The following is a 20199-nucleotide window of genomic DNA, read 5'->3' as shown; positions in this document are numbered from 1 at the left end:
CACCTGGATTGGAGGTTGTGTGTGTGCTGACTACTGGCCTCGCCTCACACCTTCTACATTTTTTCTTAAATACTTGGGGGCTGACCCGTCTGCGTTCCCCAGCCCCGGGGCAGGGTCCTCAGTGGTGGGAGCGGGGAAGGCCACGCGAGTCCTGGCGGGGTGGGCGAGCCGACGCGCTGTCACAGCGTTTCCCGGGCTCTCCCCCTCTGCCCTCAGGCTCCTGCTGGACAGAGTCGGCTGCCTGTCAGAGGAGCTGATAGCTTCGCGGCTGGTGCCTCTCCTGCTGAACCAGCTGGTCTTCGCAGAGCCAGTAGCCGTTAAGAGTTTCCTTCCTTATCTCCTTGGTCCCAAAAAAGGTGAATTTTTTTCAAAGTGTTACTGGTTATTAAGGAGTTTGGGCATTAATTAGTTCATATTTGAGCAGTGTGAGATCACTGCGTGATGATCTGAACCACCTGGGGAGCTTTTTAAACGTTGGCCTGTGTGCTCGATCCACCGGTTCTGGGTCAGAGCCAGGACGGGGTGCGTGTGTATTTTCAGGGGTCCCCAGGTGATTCTGAGGCAGGCCTCTCGTTAATACCTGCCGTAACTGCTAGGAGAGGGGACTGCCCAGCTCCAGCTCCGGCTGTGGCACGTGACACCGCCTGACTTTGCGGATAAAATTGCAACAGCAGCATCAGTTGAATCTACTCTATGAAGTCCCTCACTGATTAGACATAAATGTATAAGAAGCTATTGATTCAGGATTCATTAAAAACATGTTTTCTTTGTAGTACATTAAGTGTTAGTGTTTCAGAAACACGTCCACAAGGTGGAGTGTGATGAGGTAACTGAGCCTTGAGTCACTTGGGGCCAACAGGGGCACTTCTCTCTGGTTTGGGACAGGAGGACTCAGAACAGGGCTCAGAGTGTGTATGACGTTCTGGGCTCAGCGTGCGCGTTATGCTTGGCGCTCCTTCCGGTGACATGACGGTTTGTTTCTCCATCTGATCTGGGGGAAGAGCATGTGCGGGGGGAGACCGCTTGCCTGCTCTCACCGGCCCTGTTCCAGTCGCGCGTGGTCCCCGTGCTGCTGCGGCTGTTTGAGGTGCACGAGGAGCACGTGCGGATGGTGCTGCTGTCCCACCTGGAGGCCTACGTGGAGCACTTCACTCAGGAGCAGCTGAAGAAGGTCATCCTGCCCCAGGTCAGCGGGTCAGGCCCGGGTTGGGGCCCGGGGCGGGGCCGGCGCTGTGACTAGGGGGGCCTGAGGCCTCCAGGGATCCGAAGGGCTGGAGTGAAAATTGCGTTTCCGGTCCAGACGCAGAGGCAAGTCAGCTAAACAAATGTATTTGGTCCTAACCTGTGTACAACCTGAAAAACGCTGATTCTGTTTGCTAATTCTTTGGGGAAAACTAACAAGACTCACTCATGAGCTTTGTGAACACGAACTGCGAGTGTCAGTTAAATCACTATAAATAACTAAATTCTCACCGAGAGGAGCGTGAGAGGAGCCCTGGCGGTGGTTTCAGCCTGCTGCTCAGCCCCAGGGAGCCTTGAGGCTTGGCCCTCCCAGGGCTCCAGGTTTTATTGGTTTCCTGTGGCTGTTGTAACAAACTGCCACAAGCTGCGTGGCTTAAAACAATAGAAATCTGTTCTCTCTTGGTTCCAAGGTAGGAAGTCCCAGCTCGGGTCAGCAGGGCTCCCTGTGAAGGCTCCAGTGGAGAATCTTCCCTCACCTCCTTCTTAGCTTCTGGGAGCTCCCGGCAGTCCTTGGGGCTTCTCGGCTTGTAGCTGTGTCACCCCAACTTCTGCTTCTCTTGTCACGTGGCATTTTTATAAGGACATAAGTCATTGGGTTTGGGGTCACCCTAATCCAGTATGACCTCATTTTAAGGTCACATTTTGGGTGGACATGAATTCAGGGGAGACACTATTCAACTCAGTACAAGGTTTGAGATTTTGTCAATCATATGGTGTTTTTCAAATAATTTGTTTTCCTGTGAGATTTACTGATTTAATAATTGAAAGGCCTGGTTTTACGCCGGCTCTTGTGCCTTGGTACTGGGGCCATAGAGGGATGTAACACACGCCCTGCTTTCAAGGAGCTAGTAGTTGGGAAATAACAGGCTTGACTGGGCTCAGCTTGGGGGCTGTCTTCCACGTGAGTCAGCTGAGGCAGCCGTCACTGGGCGCCCCATAAAGGCTGACGTTCAAAACAGCACCTTGGCACCTTGGCGGGGGGCTGACTGAAAGGCTGGGTTGGGACTCTGGGACAGCTGGGCCTCTGTCTCTGTGAAGTCTCAGGATATCTTGGGGCCTCTGTCTCCTGACGTGACATGGCCACACTTCTCTGGCAGGGTGGGTGGACTTCCTCCACCGCCGCCCAGCTCCCACGGCATAGGTTGGGAACTGACATCACTTCTACCATGTTCTCTCAGTTAAAGTGAGTCAAAGAAGTCAGCCCCCGTTCCCGGTGGGGTGGGTCTAGAGTCGAGCTAGCACAGCTTAGCGCTGCGCTTCACATCTGGGGCAGCAGTTCTCACCCTGTATGTGGTTGGTTGTGTCTGAAAATTCAGAAGAGGAACGAAGTACTCCTAACTCTGCAGGAGAGGAGCCATCACAGGTCTCAGAATCGGTGCTGAGCTGAGGTCACATGATCAGTTCACGTTCAGCATGTGAAAGGCCATGAACACTCTCACTGGAGCCCCTTCCTCGGAGGGGAATGACTTGGCTCGTCTCCTGTGTTCACTTTGGTGAGAGTGTGGAAGGTGGACTGTGCAGCAGGGGGGATCAGCTCAGACACTGTTAGAATGGTCCTGCTAAGAGATGACAAAGACGGGGAAACGCGGTGGCAGGGGTTATGGGAGAGGGACGAATGGGGAGGTTAGAGGGGTGGGGCTGGGTTTCTCAGTGGATGGGTGAGGTCTGAGGATGACTCTTGGATTTTTGGCTTGGATGGTTTGCTATTTTATGATTACTGTATTCATCTCATAGCATTCCAACCATATGCAAAAAACCAAAAACAAACGTTTTAGTTTACTTGTACAGTTTTGTTAGCATTGGGACTGGTAATTATTTTATTGGGTCCTTTTGGAAGCCTTCATCTTAGACAAATGAGGAGACAGGACCAGAAAAACGAAGCGATTTATTGGTCAAGTCACAGTAAGAATTCCTGGTGGAGTACAGACCAGAACCTGGGGTTCCTGATACCCGGGGTGTCTGGCTGCCTCCACCAGGCAGGCCAGTCGTCCTGGCCTTGAGTCTGGCTGGGGCAGATGCTCTGCCTCCTTATGTACATGTGCCAGCTCAGAGTAAAACCTCTCCTAATGTCTCCATGTGAGCGTCTTAGGGTTCTTCTGGTTGCAGGTAACAGAAACGCACTTAAATGAGCTAAAGCAAAAAAAAAAAAAAAAAAAAAAAAAAAACTTCAATGAAAGGATGTCAGTCTGCCGTGCATGGAAATCAAGTGCAGCTGGGACTCAGCCGTGTGGTCTTCTTTCTTTTCCTTTCTCTACATCTGCTCCACTTTCAACTCTTGAAGATCAGCTTTCATTATTTGGTGTACACATGGCCATACATGGTTGTCCCATAGCCTCCAGGCTTCTTGTCCTCATTTTAAGCAAACCACAGAGATAACCAGTTTCTCTGAATTCCGGTTTTTATTATCCTCTCCAGGAAGAGAGATCATAATTGGCTTAGTTTGGGGCAGGTGTCATATGCATCAGATATAAAGAAAGTTTTCAAGGTCCTGTTTTTGTGGGTGGGGTGTGCAAGGCTGAGAAGAGGCAAGGGACTGGGACCAGCTGGGTGTTTCTAAGTGTGCCCTGCATAACATGGCCAGTCTCTGAACTGTTTGCTGTGGTTCTGCAATGAGGTGAGTACAGATATGGAAAACTAATATTTAAAACCTTTTTTTAAAAATTGAGGTACATAATCAACATACAACATTACATTAGTCTTAGGTGTACAACAGAATAAGTCAGTATTTATTTATATTGCAAATGATCACCACAATAAGCCTAGTTAACATCTATTAACCATACAGAATTACAATTCTTTTTTCTTTTTTATGAGAACTTTTAAGGATTACTCTCTCAGCAACCCTGAAATGTGCAGTACAGTGCTGTTCACGACAGTCATCCTACTGTACATCTCCGACTTATTTTATAGTGGGAAGTTTGTACCTTGTGACCGCCTTCACCCCTTTTGTCCCCTCCCTCGTCCTCACTTCAACCTCTGGCAAGCACCAGCCTGTTCCTTGTGTCTATGAGCTTGTTTTGGTCTGTTCCTCCCCTCCCTCCAAGTATGAGTGGGATCATACAGTGCTTGTCTTTCTATGTCTGACTGATTTTACTTAGCATAGCATAATGCCCTCAACGTCCATCCATGTTGCAAATGGCAAGATTTTCTTCTTTTTTGTGGCTGAATAATTTTCTTGTGTTTGTGTGCACACATTGTGTGTGTGCAAAGTTTTTATCCATTCATCCATCGATAGACACTTAAAGTTGCTTCCATATCATGGCTATTGTAAATAATGTTGCAGTGAACAGGGGGGTGCAGGTATCTTTTTGAGTTACTGTTTCTTTCCCTTAGATGAATGCTTAGAAGTGGAATCACTCACTGGGTGGTGTGGTAGTTCTAACTTTTTGAGGAACCTCCATACTGCTTTCCATAGTGGCTGCACCAATATAAATTCCCACCAGTAGTGCACAGGGTTCCCTTTTCTCACATCCTCTTCAGCACTTGTTCTCTCGTCTTTTTGATGAAGGCTGTTCTAACAGGTGTGGTGGTATCTCATTATGGTTTTGACTTGCGTTTCCCTGATGTTTAAATGATGTTGAGCATCTTTTCTTGTACCTGGTGGCCATCTTCATGTCTTCAACCCATTTTTCAATTGAATTGTTTTTGCTATTGTCTGAGTTCTTTTATATATTTTGGATATTAACCCCTTATCAGATATACAGTTTGCAAATATTTTCTCCTGTTCAGTAGGTTGCCATTTCATTCTGCTGATGGTTTCCTTTACTATGTAGAAACTTTTAAGTTTGATGCAGTCTCATTGTTTGTATTTGATTTTGTAACCTTTGCTTTTGGTGTCAGATCCAAAAGCTCATCACCACGACTGGGTTAAGGAACTTACTGCTTTTTCATTTTTTCCCCCTAGTTTTATGGTTTCAGGTCTTACATTTAAGTTTTTAATCCATTTTGAGTTATTTTTTGTGTATGGTGTAAGATAGTGGTCCAGTTTCATTCTTTTGCATGTGGCTGTCCAGTTTTCACAGCACCATTTATTGAATAGACTGTCCTTTCCCCCATTATATTATTTGGCTCCTTTATTGTAAATTAACTGACCATATATGGATAGATTTATTTCTGGGCTCTCAATTTTGTCCCATTAACCTACGTTTCTGTTTAATGGCAATAATATACTGTTTTGATTACTGTAGCTTTGTAATAGTTTGAAATCAGGGAGCATAGTTCCTCCAGCTTTGTTCTTTCTCAAGATTGCTTTGGCTATTCGGGGTCTTTTGTGGTTTCATACAAATTTTAGGGTTGTTCTATTTCTGTGAAAAATGCCACTGGAATTTTGATAGGGATTGAATTGGGTCTGTTGATCGTTTTGGGTAGTATGGGCAGTTTATTAACAATATTAATTCTTCCAGTCCATGAGTACAGAATACCTTTCCATTTATTTGTGTCTTTTCAGTTTCTTTCATCAATGTCCTGTAATTTTCAGTGTATAGGTCTTTCACTTCCTTGGTTAAATCCTAGGTATTCTTTGATGCAGATGTAAATGGGATTGTTTTCTTAGTTTCTCTTTTTTATAGTCCATTATTAGTGTACAGAAATTCTACAGACTTCTGTATATTGATTTTTATATCCTGTGACTACTGAATTCATTTGTTGGTTCTGAAAGTTTTTTGTTGGAGTCTTTAGGGCTTTCTATATATAGTCATCTGCAAATAGTGGTCATTTTACTTACTTTCTGATTTGAGTGTCTTTACTTTTCTTGCGTAACTGCTGTGGCTGGGACTTCCACTATTGTGCTGAATAACAGTGGCAAGAGTGGGCATCCCCGTCTTGTTCCTGATCTCGAGAGGCTTTCAGCTTTTCGGGATGTCAGCTGTGGGCTTGTCGTATGTGGTCTTGATATGTTGAGGTGTGTTTCCTCTATACCTTCCTTGGTTGTTGAGAGTTTTTATCATGAATGGATGTTGAATTTTGTCAGATGTTTTTACTGCATTTATTGAGAAGATCATATGATTTTTATTCTTCATTTTGTTAATGTGGTGTATTACATGGATTTTGTGGGTGTTCAACTGTGCCCACATCACTGGAATAAATCCCACTTGATCACGGTGTGTGAACCTTTTGATGTATTGAATTCTGTTTTGTAATTTTGTTGAGAATTTCTGCATCTATGTTCACCAGGGACATTGACCTGTAATTTTCTTTTCTTGTGGTGTCCCTGTCTGGTTTTGGTATCAAGGTAATTAATACTGGCCTTTTAATATGAGTTTCCTTCTCTTCTATTTTTTAGAAGAATTTGAGGATTAGTTCTAATTCTTTTAATGAATGTTTGGTAGAATTCACCAGTGAAGCCTTCTGTTCCTGGACTTTTGTTTGTTGGTAGGTTTTTGGTTACTGATTCCATCTCCTTACTAATGATCCATATGTTCAGATTTCCTGTTTGAGTATTAGTATTGGTCAGCAGTATGTTTCTAGGAGTCTCTCCACTTCTGCTTTGTCAAATTTGTTGGCATAAATATAACTGTTCATAGTAACCTCTCGTGATCCTTTGTGTGGCAACAGTTTTAACGTGTCCTCTTTCATTTCTTGAACCCAGGACCTTGTGCATGCAAAGCATGAGCTGTACTGCTGAGCTATCCCCGCCCCCTCTTTCATTTCTGATTTTGAGTCCTCTCTCCTCTTGAGTCTCCTAAAGGTTTGTCAATTTTATCTTTTGGAAAAAAAAAAACTTAGCTTCATTTTTTTCTTTTGTCTTTTTAGTCTCTATTTCATTTATTTCTACTCTGATATTTATTTCCTTCCTTCTACCAGCTTTGAGTTTCCTTTGCTCTCTTTCTAGTTCGTGAGGTGTAGAGTCATTTGTTTACTTGGGATTTTTCTTGTTTCTTCAGGTAGGAATTTCTCTCTTATGAATTTCCCTTTTAGAACTGCTTTTGCTCCATCCCATGTGTTTTATTTCCATTTTTATTTGTCTCAAGGTGTTTTTGATTTATCCTCTGATTTCTTCTTTGACCCAGTACAATACTGTTTAATCTTCACATATTTTAATTTTTCAGTTTTCTTCTTGTAATTGATTTCTTGTTTCACACCATTGAATGGGTCAGAAAACATGCTTGATATGATTTAGTCTTAAATTTATTAAGACTTGTTTTATGACTTAACATGTGATCTCTCCTGGACAATGTTCCATGTGCACTTGAGAAGAATGTGTATTCTGTTGCTTTTGGATTGAATATTCTTTGTAAATCTATTAAGTTCATGTAATGTGTTATTTAAGGCCAGTGTTTTCTTAACTGATTTCCTGTCTGGATGATCTACCCATTGGTGTAAGTGGGGTATTAAAGTCCCCTACTATTACTATGTTGCTCTATTTCTCCTTTAGGGTCTGTTAATATTTGCATTATGTATTTAGGTTCTCCTATGTTTGGTGCATCAATATTTGTAAGTGTTATATCCTCATGTTATCATGTAATGCCCTTGTCTCTTACTACCATCTTTGTTTCAAAGTCTGTTTTGTCTGATACAAGTATAGTGACCCCAGCCTGCTTTTGGTTTTCATTTGTATGGAACATCTTTTTTCTGTTCCTTTGTTTTGTCTGTGTCCTTACACCTGAAGTGGGTCGCTTGTGGCCTCATTTAGATGAGTCTTGAGCTTGGTTAGTACTTGGATGGAAGGCCACCTGGGAATACTGGGTGTGGGAGGCTTAGAAGTGCTGAGCTCTTGGGAGGACTCTGGCCTTGGGTTGGAGGAAGGAGCCAACAGCCATCGTGCACAAATCTAAAACCTTTTATAGCAACTTAACAGAATAATCTATGTTATCTCCAATGTATTTGTCTATTTAATTTCATTTTGGGGGGTATTTTTTTTTTAACATATCAGGCTGTGATGGATTGGGAGGGGAAAATATTGCCCCTCGACCACAGATAGTTTGAGAACTACTGACCTAGATAGAACACATATCTAAGAAACGGCGCTCATCTGAGCAAGCAGTCTGAGTGAAGCCCGCCTGCTGTTTACAGGGGAGAAAAAGGCAGACAATGTGGTTATCTGCGCTTATGACCCAATTCACTCCTAGGTGTTACTGGGCCTGCGCGATACCAGCGATTCCATTGTGGCAATTACTCTTCACAGCCTAGCAGTGCTGGTCTCCCTGCTTGGACCAGAGGTGGTCGTGGGAGGAGAAAGAACCAAGATCTTCAAACGCACTGCCCCAAGTTTCACTAAAACCATCGACCTTTCCCCAGAAGGTAAGAATGACTAAAAGGCCTACCTTTTAAGTGTTGTTGTTTTAATGTATTAGATTTTTAACATTATACAAGTAATGCAGATGGACTGTATTCAAATGACACAGAGAATTAAAAGGAAACAGCTAGTAGTTTCCTGCTCCCAGCTTCTTCTGGGGGGGGGGTCTAAGGTAAACAGTTTAATGGTTTAGTGGGAATCCTTTCATGCCTTTTTTTAAGCCCACAAAAAGACACACAGATGTATGTTTACACACACAGATAAAGGATTCAAAAACCAAAAAGTGATGAGAAAATGCTGTGCACAGTTCTACTTGACTTTTTTGTGTAGCAGCTTATCAGAGACCTGTCTCCAGGTCAGTACGTGGCTGCCTAATATTTCATTGAATATAATTCAGCAATTTCCTTGTTGATGGCTCTTTCATCCATTTCAGGATTTCTTACTGAGTCAAAGAATATATTTTAAATTTTAATAGAGACTGTCAGTTTCCAGAAAGGTTGTGGCAGCTCTCAGTAACACTAGATGTTTAAGTTCTTTGGGTTTTGCTGGCCTGTTTGGTGAAAAGCTACTGATTTTTAGGTACTTCCTTGATTCCTTGAATCAAGAAAATCCTTACTTCTCGTGTGTTCCCACTGGATGTTACATGGGAAATAGCATTAATTTCTGGTCTTTATAGGCTATTAAAGTCAAGAGTAAGAATTTTGTGGGGTATTTTGTAAGAAAAATTAGGACTTGAGCAGGGGAGACAGTGGAAGAAATAAGCAAGAGTGTGGGGCAGTTGTGGCACAGGCCGGGGTGAGGAGGCGGGATGTGGCCTGTGACAACGTGGCTCAGTGCCCCCACCCGCACTTTTCTAAGGCAGAGGAAGTATTAAGCCAAAAATTTCGTTAGAATCCTTCTGACTAATACCTACTCTTTAGTATAAACTTTCTGATAAACTATTAATGATAACATTTTCTTAAAATATTTTTCTTTTCCCAGTTGGAAGGTAAATGCCCATGACACAAAGCTTACCATTTTAACCATTTTTAAGTGTATGGTTTTGTGCCATTAAGTACATTCATTTTATTCTGAAAAGGAGGTGAGTAGAATCAATTATGGTGTTAAATCACCACCAAAGTGTTTTTAAAGGCTGTTAAAACCATTAGGATACCTAGTTATAAAAGTTCTCTGCCTCCTCCCTGCTCCCCTAATGCTGGAAGCCCTTCTATCCTGTCACCACCACGTAGGATAGGCAGTCCGTTCTGTAATAGATGTTTCTTCAAATATCTGAAGATGCCCTCTCCCTGCAACTTACCTTTTCCCTCTGTTAACTATACCCCTTTCCCTTAACTGTTGCTCACCTAATGTGATAGAAAAAGAAGCAATTTACTATCCCTTTCATTTTTTTGAGTTTTAATCTATCTTCAGATTCCCCTACGCACGTCGTCTGCAGCCAGCGCGGTCAGACCTCGCCGGTCCTGGAGAACCCCTCCTCCAGCGTATTCCCCAAGTGTCTCTTTTCTGGCAGCATGCCCCTGGACAGCAGGCAGCACACACAGCGAGATTATTACAACTCTCTCTTACAGACAGGTAGGTTACTCAATTTACAGAGCTTTTCCTCTGCTTGGGGGAATGTTCTCCTGAGTAATAAGCTCTGAAACTTAAGGTCACTTTGGGGAACACTGAAGCTTCTCTCTTTCACAATTACGTAGTCAGCTGGGGCCCACCTCTTCCCTGGACTAGAGGGTATTTACCTGTCTTTTCTTCATAACTGATACATGAACAGGTTGACATTGCTTGAATTTTTTGCACCAGATACTTTACTTTGGGACTTTAGGTGCCTTAGTGTAGCATTTTCCACACTGTATTAAAGAATGGTAATTCTGGAAGATGTTAAAAGGTGTACCATGAAAAAAAGAGCTGTATGGTTAAGTAAGTTTGGGGAACTTAGCAGAGTCAGAACACACTGCACAAGACTCAGTGACTTGGACTACACTTAAGAAAATCTGTTTAGAATGAGGATATGTTGGGTTAGGCAAACTTACTTGAGCATACGATGCTTTTTCAGGATGTATGTAATTCACATCTCGAGGGTAACGCTGCCTGGCTTAGAACATTTCTGTGTTTGTTTATAGACAGTTATGCCAACAAAACAGTATGTTTGAATATTTAGTAAAGGATTATGTGCTCCAGTTGTTGCTTGCTATGCTTCCATTGAATTACAATTTAAATATCTGTTTAACTTACATCACACCTTTGTTATGTTTTGCTGGGATCTCTCATTTTTTGTATCATGGATATTTCCAAGGAGTCTTTAGTGTCAGCTTGCTCCTAAATATGTTGCTTGCTCTTAACCAACTTCTTATGAGAATGATTCTTGTACTTATTCCCCTACAGGCAATCAATTTTCTCAGCCGATTAAATTTCCCATTAATGGAATCTCGGATTTGAAAATTACCTCAGGAGACAGTGAGAAGTTCCCATCAAGTTCTAAAAAGTCTGAGGACTGGCCTGACTGGAGCGACCCCGAGGAGCCCGAGAACAAAGCCGCCAGCCTCCAGGTCTGTCCCACAGAGCCCTGTGCCGCTGCCACGCCCCCACGCACCAACGTGAGCGTGGACGAGGAGGAGACTTGGGATGACTTTGAGCCCAGCGGCTTAGACACTGAAATAACTCTGGAAGGTGGAACCACGGCTACAAGACCTGTTACCTCAGGGGAGCACAAGGCCATTCCGACTTCGCTTCCACTCACTGAAGAGGCCAAGCCTTTGAAGTCAAGCCCACCGCAAAAGACCGGTCTTGCACAAAGCAGGGATGACCCACACCAAACCAGGCCAACAAAAGTGTCGTCAGAAGACAGGCGCCCTAAGGTTCCATCAGAACTTGGCTTAGGAGAGGAGTTTACCATTCAGGTAAAGAAGAAGCCAGTAAGAGACCCTGAGCTGGACTGGTTTGCTGACATGACCCCAGACATTAAGCCTTCCACTGCTGTTCTTGTCCTACCTGGGCTGAGGACAGAAGCGATGGAAGCGATGGTTCCCACCAGGGAGCATGTCTCCTCAGTGTTGCAGTTTTCCTCAAAATTTGCTGCAGCAGAAATGACTGAGGTAAGGATCACTGCACTGTGCCGTGCACGTTTAAGGACCTCCCGTGTAGCTGCCAGGCGCACTGTCCCATTTATAACAGGTGACGTGCTGTTCTCCTAGTGAGAGAAAAGACTGATGTACACAACTAGGTACAATGGTCAAGCGTAAAATGAATAAACTCAGGTCCTGTAAACGGCATCTTTCCTTTCTTGGAAAAATGCAGCAGTGCTTGGCCTAAGTGTTTAACGGGCCACTTACTGCAATAACCTTTTTATTTGGAAAGGGGGATTAAACCAAGAATGTGGTGTCATCAGACTGATCTTAATGATTATGTAGTCACTGGACAGTTATTTTCCAGTGTACTGCTAGAACCAGGGTAATCCTTTCAGCTTCCTGTTACAGTAATTTTTACACGAGGAGATGTCTTTTAGACAAGTTTTGGGCCCCTTTAAAATTCCTGACCTTTCTAGTCTGAACATGAGTTGTTTGAGCAGGTTGCCCTTGGTTTGCTTTATCTTGTTGCAGGGAGAGTCTGCGGGCTGGGGAGAAGATGGGGAGCTGAACTGGGAAGATACTAACTGGTGACAACAGGTGTGAGTTCATCTCTAGGAAAAAGGATTCCTTAAAAAAAAAAAAATCAAACTAATACCTCAAAAGCAGGCTCTGCAGACAAGAAAACCCCAAAGCATCCTGTTTTTCTCATACCAGGAGCTCTTTTTCCAGTCTGTGCCAATGGAAGCGTGAGACGTGGCGTGCTGGCGGGAAGCCCTGGGCGGCGAGGAGGTTCCCAGCCTTCCTCAGAGGACGAGCCTGGGCGTCCAACTGAGGCCAGTTTCTGTGAAGAGCAAGTGGCTGTGGAAAGGTTGAATTTACTGCTTTTTTTCCAGAACAATTCCAGACGTAAAGAAAATAAATAGAAAAATCCAAGCTGATTAGCTTAATTTTGTGCCATTTCTTTGTCAGAAGAGTAAGCTCTGTTATGAAACCTACTGAAGATATTTTAGCTGTAGAGTATAGAAATGATTTTAAATTGCTGAGGTTCCCTTAGGCAGCTTATTTATTTGTTTACAGATGTGCTATCTGAATGAGTGGCCCTGTGGGGACCGGGGCAGTTACTGACTGTTCCACCTGTGTTACCTTGTACCAAAGTTCTTAATGAGAAATATCCCCCACAATCCTGTTCTCTTAATGTCCAATAAAGACTATTTTCATTAGATTCAACTTTACAAAAGTTGTTTTATGTGTTAGAAAATATACAGACATAATTACATCAATATTTTCACTTAAAGAATCTATTGCAGGATGACAAAAAATGATATCCAACTCTATCTACTGTTAATATGGTCCAGTCCACTCAAGTGTCACCTTAAACCACACGGCGTTTTAGCTCGTCGATCCTTTCGTGGAGCGCCTCCATTTCTGTTAGAAGCCAGTCTGGAGGAACGGACTGCTGGAGTAATGACTCAATTGCCCCCAAGGCCCCTGCCGCCGCCTGCACTGCTGCCCTGTACTTTTCCTCCACGGGGAGCTCGTGACGGGCTCTCTTTGCGTAAGGCTGGCAAATGAGAACAACGTGGTGAGTGATGCCATGGTACCATTCCAAAATGATTAAAGACCTTTCCACGTTTTACATGAAAATTTTATGGTTCACAAGGGCTGAAGGGCACCCCCCCCCCACCCCCCGCAATCATCTGGAGAGAAGTGAAGGCATTTTTGCTCTGTCACAGGGGTTTGGGGCACTACCATCAGTGCTCAAGGTCCGAGACTAAGAAGTGCTGCCTTGTCTGGTAGCTTCCAGTGGGTATTGTTTAGACATGTAATCTGTCCTTACAAAAAGCCCAAGTATGAATTTTCTGAACGTTTCCTATTTCCTTTTTAACACTAAGTTTGTAATAATGCTTTTGAGCCAGTTAAGTAAATTGTCAGGCTTTCTAACATCATTGTACCACGAGGGGGAGGAAGGGGTGGGGCCAAGACAGTTTTTATAATCCTTATCTTCCTAAGGAAGGTCATAATATATACGGCTTACATAACACTAATGATATATTTAACTTTATAGATTTCAGGCATAAAAGTTACATGTCTTGAAAACAAGTTACTGGTTTTTGTAAGAGTTGTAACTAAAATTTACCAGAACGTTATTCCCCTTAGAGATTACCATTCCACACATACTATTAGTGCTCAAAACAATTTTGAATATCCTTAGCAGTGTCAGATTTTCCCTCTTAATAGGTAGACGTGGTTTCTAGACAACGCCAGAAATTCTTCGGCTGGTTTGATGAATGAGGCAAGGGAGCAAACTAAACATTTTGGAAAAAAGGTTAATTGGTTTTCTTCTGTGGTTCAGAAACTTGCATTTGTAGCATCACTGGTACAAACACGTAACTTTTCCAAAGGTTACTACAAATAACTGAAAGTTAGAGTCTATTTAGTATGAAGTTTAAAACTTTTTTTGTAGTCCCATCTGTTCTATGTATTGATAACCTTTTAGGAAGAAGACATGTGACTTTTAAAAGAACACTCGCTATAAAAAAGAATTTTACGTGTCTAGATCTATTTGATTATTTTGATATTCAATATGAGGCCGAGAACCACACTAGTTTTACTTTTATCAGTAGGTAGAAGGGCAGAATGTCTTATTTAAAGCCTGACCCACACTGACAAGCAGTCCGTACCTGTAAAGATGACCACTTTGCTTCTTCCACAGTAACTTTAGCAAAGGGCTCCCAGAAAATACCTTTCTCCTGTTTGATACGTTCCACTCGGGCATCTGCAGTTTCATCTACAAACCCCGTCTGCCAGAGAGCATGAAAAACCAAGTGAAAAATCAACACGTTACCATTTTGGTCCTAGTACAGAACACCGTGATGTTCAAGAAGTGAAAGGGCCAAAGCTTGCATGCTGAAGAGCCAAGTGTTAAGCTGTTCTGGCTTAGCCTGTGAACCAGGCAAATTCTGGAAGTTGGACTCACCTGTAAATGTATCCTCTTAGTGTAATTTGGGTAAAATTACTCTACGGTGTTCTCTTTCCTTACAGAAAAGTGGTAGTGTCATCTTTCCAGAAAAAAATGAGTCTGCTGGCCTTTACTGAATCGGGGGGAACTGGCAAAAGCAACATGGACACAAACGCACTTAGGTCCAGCTTACATGTAACCTGTGCGTATATGTAGGTAGTAAATTAGAAGACTAACCCAGTTCAAAATGAGATTATTATTTACAAAAATTAAATTCACTTTCTCCTGGCGTTGTAAATTTGTGGTTTAACTGTCCTGTTGGTGCTTCAGTGAACCCTTAACTTACATCCTAACACTGTCCCCACAAATACGGGAGCCCTATGATTCAACAGTTTGGTCAGTATTTGGAAAAGTAGGTCTGGTGTCCCGTCGGGGCAGAAAAGCCATGACTACATTAAAATAGTAAACATGAGCCTCTCGGGCCTATGATTCCACATGTGAATCTAATTAAGATCAGTAACAGGTAGGGGACCCCCGTTAGTCATCTCACTGCCCTAATGATCCCAAATTACAGGCAGAGTTACTGCAAGTGCCCTATTTCTGACTTGTAATGTGGTCCCACCTGTGTAACGTGTCACCACTGTGCTAGTAAGCACTGTGGAAAGTTTAAGCTAAAAAGGTATTTAACTTGGTTATAATTTCAAAAAAGGTAACATGATAACAAAATATGTGACACTACTATTTTGATTCTATATAAATACAGTACCTTCTCCAGAAAGGATACAACTTTGTTCTTTGTTTCTTCAGAACTGAGACACAGTGGAACTATCTCTTCCTGATTTGTTCCCTATTAGAAGATTGATAAACAAAACCAGTGTTAATATATTTCAACAGCTTGCAAAAACAAGTACATGGGCTTGAAGAATGACCTTAGTTAAAATACTCAACGCCAGAGGATCCTCAGACTGTAAGCTCATAGTTCTTTCAGGGCCTTAGAAGAACACGACACCCTGCACAAGTGCAGGGGTGAACTACGTCCGCCCAGTCATCCTGGCGTCTCAGGGCCCCCTTAGGACCAAAGGCATAGCTTGCATGACAGTGGGTAAGAGGAAGAAGCAATTACCAGACTAGTAATATCTCCTCCAGCACAAAACTTTGACTAAGATACAAAAATAGTTTGATAAGTGTTTTTGGAATGTTTTGGAAAATTTGAAATACTAAAATATTTTAGAGGTCACTGTGATTGATCGGCCTTCTAATTACCTCTGCAAACTGAGTGAATGCCTCCAAGGTATGTTGTTCTAGTAACCAGTTCCTGTCAGACAGCAGTGAGGCAAAAATAGAAGACAGGCTGGGCAGAATTTTGTCCTAAAAAGAGAACCAAACCTTAATAAGTAGAAGAAAACTAAAGCAGAGTACATTCATTATTGTGACATTGTCAAGTGTCCATAATTCTGTCCCAGTGAACACGTCATAAAACCTGTCTGGTCACGTCACTCCTTTGTTCAGGTCCTTCTGAAGGCAGCTTCCCACTCCCTCAGAGCATGCCCGCCAAGCCCCACGAGCTCTGCGTTGGCTGCCCTCGGTGTGCCAGGCGCTCCCCGCAGGACCCTCACTCACTCTCCCCTGCTCGGGAGCCGCCTGCCCCTCAGCTTCAGCAAGGTGACATGTGAGGACAACCTGAGGACTCCACTGACTGAGTCCAACTTAAGACTCTACCCGCACATACACATTCTTTCTCCCCTTGCCTGCTTCACTTCTCTCCGTAGCACTCACCACCATTTCACGTGCGACCCGTGTCAGCACTTGACTGCAGCTCCCGGCAGGCTGAGGGCGGGCGTTAGCTTAGTTCACTACTGAGCCCCAGAGATGAAAGCAGTGCCGGACACACAGCAAGAACTCAATTTACTAAGTCAACCCGTCTCATGGCTTTAAAGTGCCTCTTACATTTCTTCAGACCTTAACTTCATTCCTGGGAATATGTAAGGTAATTCCTGCTAATAAAACATTTGTTCCCTGAGTTCCAGGCCCATCAGGGTCCGTGGCTGTGCACTAATGAAGCAACATTAGGAATACATTTATTTTATGCTAAAATGAAGATAGCTCAAATGCAAGTATCTGAATACTTTTGTCCAAAGAATTGAAAAGAAGCTATCAAGTCTACAGTGTCTCATGAAACAAACGTACATGATGAAAACATACAGTATGGTATTATTTCCTGGTAAGTAAGAAAACCCTTTAGAAACTAACTGGTTAAATTTTTGGTTTCAAAGATTTTAATCAACATGTACTGAGATAATGTCCATCCATCATGTTTTTGTTGCAGTTACATAAAAAGTTCTCATCAGTGAACTCTACAGTATCTCCCGTGGAGGTGGGGCAGAGTCAACTGTCTAGAATTGTTTTAACCACAGTAATAAGGCAAAACTCAATTTAGGAGGAGGACTTCCTTTTGCTGTGAAGTATGTCTTAAAATTCAGCAGAAGTGTATTAGCAGGGTTCTTTTTATAAATAAATATCCATTTGTTGACTATATATACTTTGCAACATTTTAAAAAATATTGTCTTAAAAAACAAACAGGTTCACTCTGATGGATATAAAACCAAGAGAATAATTTTGATAAACTACCCAATTTCCTCACTGTACGTTGCTCCCTAGAAGACATGAATATGACTTCCTTCCTCAGGAACTCTGTGTGCTAGAGCCCACCTGGAACGACTCTCACACTGCAGCAAACGCTATGAATTACTTGTATGTCAACATACATTTTTCTGAAAGAAAATGAGTTCTATTTTGACAGTCACCCTCTCTTCACAAAATACATTTTATATTCCCCCCTCAATTTTCATTGTCAAAAATCCACAGAATTCCAGAAACTAAAGCCTAAAAATCCCTTAGTAATTCTTAAAAGATTTTGTTAGCATGGGGAACAACATTAAGAGGGTATTACCTGCATAGCCTGAGGTATAAAAAGTTTTCCTACAGAGGATACAAAATCAAGCACTGCCAAACGCACGTGGTCGGGAGGCTCTAGTTTAAGTAGTGAGGTCTGCAAAGTGACCACCTAAAGGGGGCAAAGACCAAAGAACAGTTATAAATGAAAACAAATGTTCTGTAGAGACATGCCTGAGACTTGACGGATACATGGAAGGGGAAATCAAACCAAACCCAGAACAGATGAACACTCCACAGGGCCTAAACTTCACAGGTAGAATCTGAATAAAATAAAGTGAGTCCATTTTTACAGCATTTGTCCTGCCAACCACTGCATAAAAAAAAAAAAAAAAAAAAAAAATCCACATGTTCCTGAAAAACTATGTACCAGTACTCTCCTTTCAAGTCTTTAAACATTATTTTATATTTTAAATTCTAGAGAAAAAAGTTCATTACTTAAAGCATGGGTTGGCCTTTTCTACAAAGCGCCAGATGGTAAATATTTTAGGCTTTGCAGGCAACATGTTCCCATGTTCCTTGTTGCATATTCCTTTTTTTTCCCTTAAACTTTGAAAAGTAAAAATCATCCTTTACTCTTGTGCTGAAAGCAGGAAGGCAGCATCTAGCCAGGAGGCCACAGTGTTACCAACCTCTAGTTTAAAAGAACACTAAGATTGTCTTTTTTTCCCCCCACATTATTTGATTAACTTTCTTTTTCTGGGTGGGGATAATTAGGTTTATTTATTTATTTAATGAAAGTACTGGGGATTGAACCCAGGACCTCGTGCATGCTAAGAACGCACTCTACCACTGAGCTATACCCTCCCTGCTGAAATAGTTTGCTATAAAGGAAGCAATGTCTAAATGAACAATTTACTTATATTGAAATTTTAGAATGTTAGTTATTTGGTTTTTTTTTAAAAGGTAGGCACAATTACATCAAAACTATCAGTATTTAATTTTTCAGAAAAGAATATTAGAATCTTCAGGATCAACGTTAATTTGAGTCAATTATTTTACTGTATTCTCATTCTCTTTAGTAATCCATGACACATGTATAATTTAAAATACGCCTAATTAGTAAATACTGATTGATGGTAAATTCCTGATGTACACAACCACTCATCAGACCTACTAAAAGTGAAGCATCGCTCACTTCACTGTCTACATGCTGTGACAGGGCACTACTTCTTCCATGCCCTTGCTCCCTGGGAGGGGTTAGCTTTACCTCATGACAGTCTGTGTCCTGTGTGACTGGAAGCTAAAGCCAACTCCTGAATTGGGGGATCAAGTCTGTTCAGTATGGACTCATTCCAAGGCCTCAAACCACTTCAGATAAGATGAAGGTCTTTCCCCTCTTCCCTCTCTCTCAATCGCTTAGAGCCTCCGAAAGCGAGGCACACCTGAGGCAACACCACAGGGATCCCCTAGTGGCCGGTTCTGCCCGGCCCTGCCACACACCCTGAGGCCAGAGAGAAAACTCAGCAGTGCTCTTCAGTCATCTTCTTCAAAGAAACAATGAGGATTGTCCTTAAGCCCACACTGGTTTTATACCACACTTTCACAGCTACTGACATGCCTCTGAAAATGCTACCACTGTAAGGTTCACATGTGTACTAGGACTCCTAACCTCGGGGATTTTTCTTGAGTGTTAATAGCAACAATGAAAAAGTTTTGACTATTTAGTATCAGGAGACAGAGAAGAAACAGATAAAGGCTGAATTACCAGCCCAGTGTACTAACAATACCCTACTAGAAGAAAGACAGAAGAAATGAGGAGATATCCTTGGACAAGCACATCTGTCACATTTGTATGTTCAGTTCAACAAGAAAGGGTAATAAGCATACTGAGCAACAAATCATTAGAAAGGACTTCCCAGAAAGTTATTTTAAGTGATACTAGTTTAACAACTTCCTCAGCAAAGTACCAACTTGCTCACTATTTCTTACCTGACTTATCAGCTGAAGATCTAGAGTTTGAATGAAAAATCCCAATAGTGGAAGCAAAAGGCTGAGTGTCTGTTGAACGTAAGGTTGACCTGTTACCTTAAATAAAAAGCACAAAATAATTTTGGTAGCAATGTTCAATTATATGAGAATAGCATTTATTATATTTATACCAGGCAATGTACTAAGCACTTTATATTTATTACCTCATTTCTTCTAATTCTATGAGGTAGATATTATTTCCCTCACTTTACAAATAAGAAAAAAGGGCCGAGAAGTTAAATGATTTACTCTAGATCACACGGCTAAGAAAAAGCAAAGTCACGATTCAAATCCGGATATAACTTGGATGGGGATCTAATTACTTCCGTCTGCTACTGAAAAGCCTGCGTATTCCTTAGTCTTCTTAAATTTCCATTTCTCCTCTCCATAACTGTTGTTTCTATCATGATACTGTAAGCTCTATCACCAGCAGACAGGCCCTCAGTGATCATTTACTGAATGACTTATGAGGTCAGGGGAAAGCACTTGTTGACGTCAAAATGCTGCAGTAGGGAAATCCGACCATACATAAACTTTAATGATAAAACTTCACCTGCAAAGCCATTTCTATGATTTCTCAAGTGTGAATGTTGCCTCGGCTTCCGTTGGCTGGGACAACCAGGCGTCACACGTTTATTTCTATTTAAATGTCATATTTCGATATTAACTAAATATGATTTTTAAATCACAATAATCTGTGGACCACATTCTACCTCTACCCTGATCATCACGTGGCTCTTTGGCTTTGCTGGGGAGAGGAATACAAATTAGCCTCCCC

At 42.2% G+C, this 20199-nt stretch overlaps 2 protein-coding genes across 7 annotated transcripts in view; one reads left to right on the top strand and one right to left on the bottom strand.

The window, feature by feature from the left end:
- The window catches only part of SCYL3 (SCY1 like pseudokinase 3), a 34368-nt gene extending 21603 nt beyond the window's left edge, over nucleotides 1-12765 (top strand). The window contains exons 9-15 of one of the 2 annotated variants that reach the window (XM_074349782.1): nucleotides 217-356; nucleotides 990-1186; nucleotides 8310-8481; nucleotides 9887-10048; nucleotides 10856-11565; nucleotides 12070-12135; nucleotides 12253-12765. In XM_074349782.1, coding sequence (XP_074205883.1) covers nucleotides 217-356; nucleotides 990-1186; nucleotides 8310-8481; nucleotides 9887-10048; nucleotides 10856-11565; nucleotides 12070-12129 — 1441 coding nt within the window. In that variant the 3' untranslated portion in view covers nucleotides 12130-12135; nucleotides 12253-12765. Of the gene's footprint in view, nucleotides 1-216; nucleotides 357-989; nucleotides 1187-8309; nucleotides 8482-9886; nucleotides 10049-10855; nucleotides 11566-12069 lie in introns of both variants that reach the window. The other variant, XM_074349783.1, reaches the window with a different exon arrangement.
- The window catches only part of FIRRM (FIGNL1 interacting regulator of recombination and mitosis), a 39419-nt gene continuing 31980 nt past the window's right edge, over nucleotides 12761-20199 (bottom strand). For all 5 annotated transcript variants that reach the window (XM_010953848.3, XM_045515877.2, XM_010953847.3 and 2 more), the window contains 6 exons: nucleotides 19383-19478; nucleotides 17449-17562; nucleotides 15761-15865; nucleotides 15264-15344; nucleotides 14220-14339; nucleotides 12761-13099 (listed from right to left, as the gene is read on the bottom strand). In XM_010953848.3, the coding sequence (XP_010952150.3) occupies nucleotides 12911-13099; nucleotides 14220-14339; nucleotides 15264-15344; nucleotides 15761-15865; nucleotides 17449-17562; nucleotides 19383-19478 (705 nt within the window). In that variant the 3' untranslated portion in view covers nucleotides 12761-12910. The remainder of the gene's footprint in view (nucleotides 13100-14219; nucleotides 14340-15263; nucleotides 15345-15760; nucleotides 15866-17448; nucleotides 17563-19382; nucleotides 19479-20199) is intronic.

The sequence above is a fragment of the Camelus bactrianus genome, chromosome 21 (assembly GCF_048773025.1).
Source record: "Camelus bactrianus isolate YW-2024 breed Bactrian camel chromosome 21, ASM4877302v1, whole genome shotgun sequence".
In the NCBI taxonomy this organism is placed as follows: domain Eukaryota; kingdom Metazoa; phylum Chordata; class Mammalia; order Artiodactyla; family Camelidae; genus Camelus; species Camelus bactrianus.
Note: the sequence above shows the minus strand (reverse complement) of the source record. Positions and strands in the feature narration are given on the sequence as shown.